The sequence below is a fragment of the Puntigrus tetrazona genome, chromosome 1 (assembly GCF_018831695.1).
Source record: "Puntigrus tetrazona isolate hp1 chromosome 1, ASM1883169v1, whole genome shotgun sequence".
Classification (NCBI taxonomy): Eukaryota; Metazoa; Chordata; class Actinopteri; order Cypriniformes; family Cyprinidae; genus Puntigrus; species Puntigrus tetrazona.
This window is the reverse complement of record NC_056699.1, coordinates 732,250-733,801: the sequence shown is the minus strand read 5'-3', so window position 1 is coordinate 733,801 and position 1,552 is coordinate 732,250. Positions and strand designations below refer to the sequence as shown.

At 34.5% G+C, this 1,552-nt stretch overlaps 1 protein-coding gene across 1 annotated transcript in view; it reads right to left on the bottom strand.

Annotated features, from left to right (window-relative positions):
- The window catches only part of LOC122342042 (trafficking kinesin-binding protein 2-like), a 9,852-nt gene that overhangs the window by 5,121 nt on the left and 3,179 nt on the right, over positions 1-1,552 (bottom strand). The window contains exons 7-8 of the mRNA XM_043235832.1: positions 1,307-1,381; positions 560-697 (exon numbers count right to left, since the gene is read on the bottom strand). Coding sequence (XP_043091767.1) covers positions 560-697; positions 1,307-1,381 — 213 coding nt within the window. The remainder of the gene's footprint in view (positions 1-559; positions 698-1,306; positions 1,382-1,552) is intronic.

The window sequence follows — 1,552 nt, the reverse complement described above, 5'->3', positions numbered from 1 at the left end:
ATATTAGACAAAAAAAAAATTTAAATGAAAGAAAAATAAAAACAATGAAATAGAATAAGTGAAAAAATAAAATCTACTGAAAAGACAACAACAAAAACCAAAAATGAAATACAATTTAAAAAAAAATATACAAACTAAATAGCACAATGAAATACGACAAAATGAAATAAAATTTGTCAGTTGTGCCTGCAAATGCAAAATCTGTGGGAGTTGTTTAGGTGTCTATATGCTATATTATAAATGCCTATTATAATTGCCTATACTATATACATAACGCATGTTTTTAAATAATTGGAACCACTATTTTGTTACAATATTATAAGGTCTCTAACAATGCAATTGAATATACATCAATTCTTTTCAATTATAGCTGAAATCACAATACATACCCATTTAAAAGAGCAAATTTCATCCACTTTTATAAATGTATAATTATTACAGATAATTAAGAACATCTAATAATGCATTGTATTTGCTGGTTACAGTCATCAGATTTTGTTTGTTTAAGAATATATCAGACGGATGTGTATGAGTGGAGCAAGAGATCTGCGTCTCTCACCATAGGATAGAGTCCGTGCGACAGGTGTCTGCGCAGGCCTGCAGATGGCGTGTTCTTACTGCGCAGCTCCTTAATCTCCTCCTGAGACTCGTGTAGCATTCCCACACACTCAGCATTCCTGTCTGACAGCTCCTTCAGCTACAACACACACACACACACAGACAGACAAACAGACACGTTTATATTCCACAGGTCGTGTGTGTGTGTGTGTGTGTGTGTGTGTGTCAAAATACAGCAAAGCAGGTCTGTATTACTTATTGTACGACATGAACAACTTTTACTTTTATAGTGTACAAAAAAAGTCTTAAAAAGGACAACAATATTTTTTATTGCGGTTACTTCTGTGACAATCTGTTGTTTCAGAAAAATGTGTTATCGTGCCATCTCAAGCTCAATATCCTGATATACATGAGATTACACGATCAGCATAACACTTCCAGGTCACCATCGTCACAGCAACTCGCTCCTGTAAATTATTATAACACCCCAGCTTTTATGGAGACATTTCATAAGTTCAGCAGAAGTGCAGTGATAAGACGGACTTTACAGCCTTTTCTAAGTCACAGTGACTAAGCTGCTTTCTCTTAGAACTTTAAAATGAATGTTTAAAAGACCTTAAATCAAGCGGATTAATCCTAACACTGTGTTAAAGTGAAACAGGGCTGTTTGTAATCAGAGCGATCAGCCTTAATCCAGCTTTCAGAAGCAGAGCTGTTCATGCTGTATGTACAGGATGTGGAGGTTTACCTCAGCCGTGAGCTGCCGCTGTGCTTCCTTTGAGGCCTGAAGGTGAATTCTCAGCTCTTCTTTCTCTAGAGCCAGCTAACAAACAAAAACGGACATCTGCTATTATATATAGAAACATACAGTAATGTTGTAAAATGAGTTTTTGAATGTCGTTCAGATCAAAAATAAAAACAATATTGTGAAATGTTAATACTATTTGAAATAACTGCTTTATATGTGAATATATTTAAAATGTTGTTTATTCCT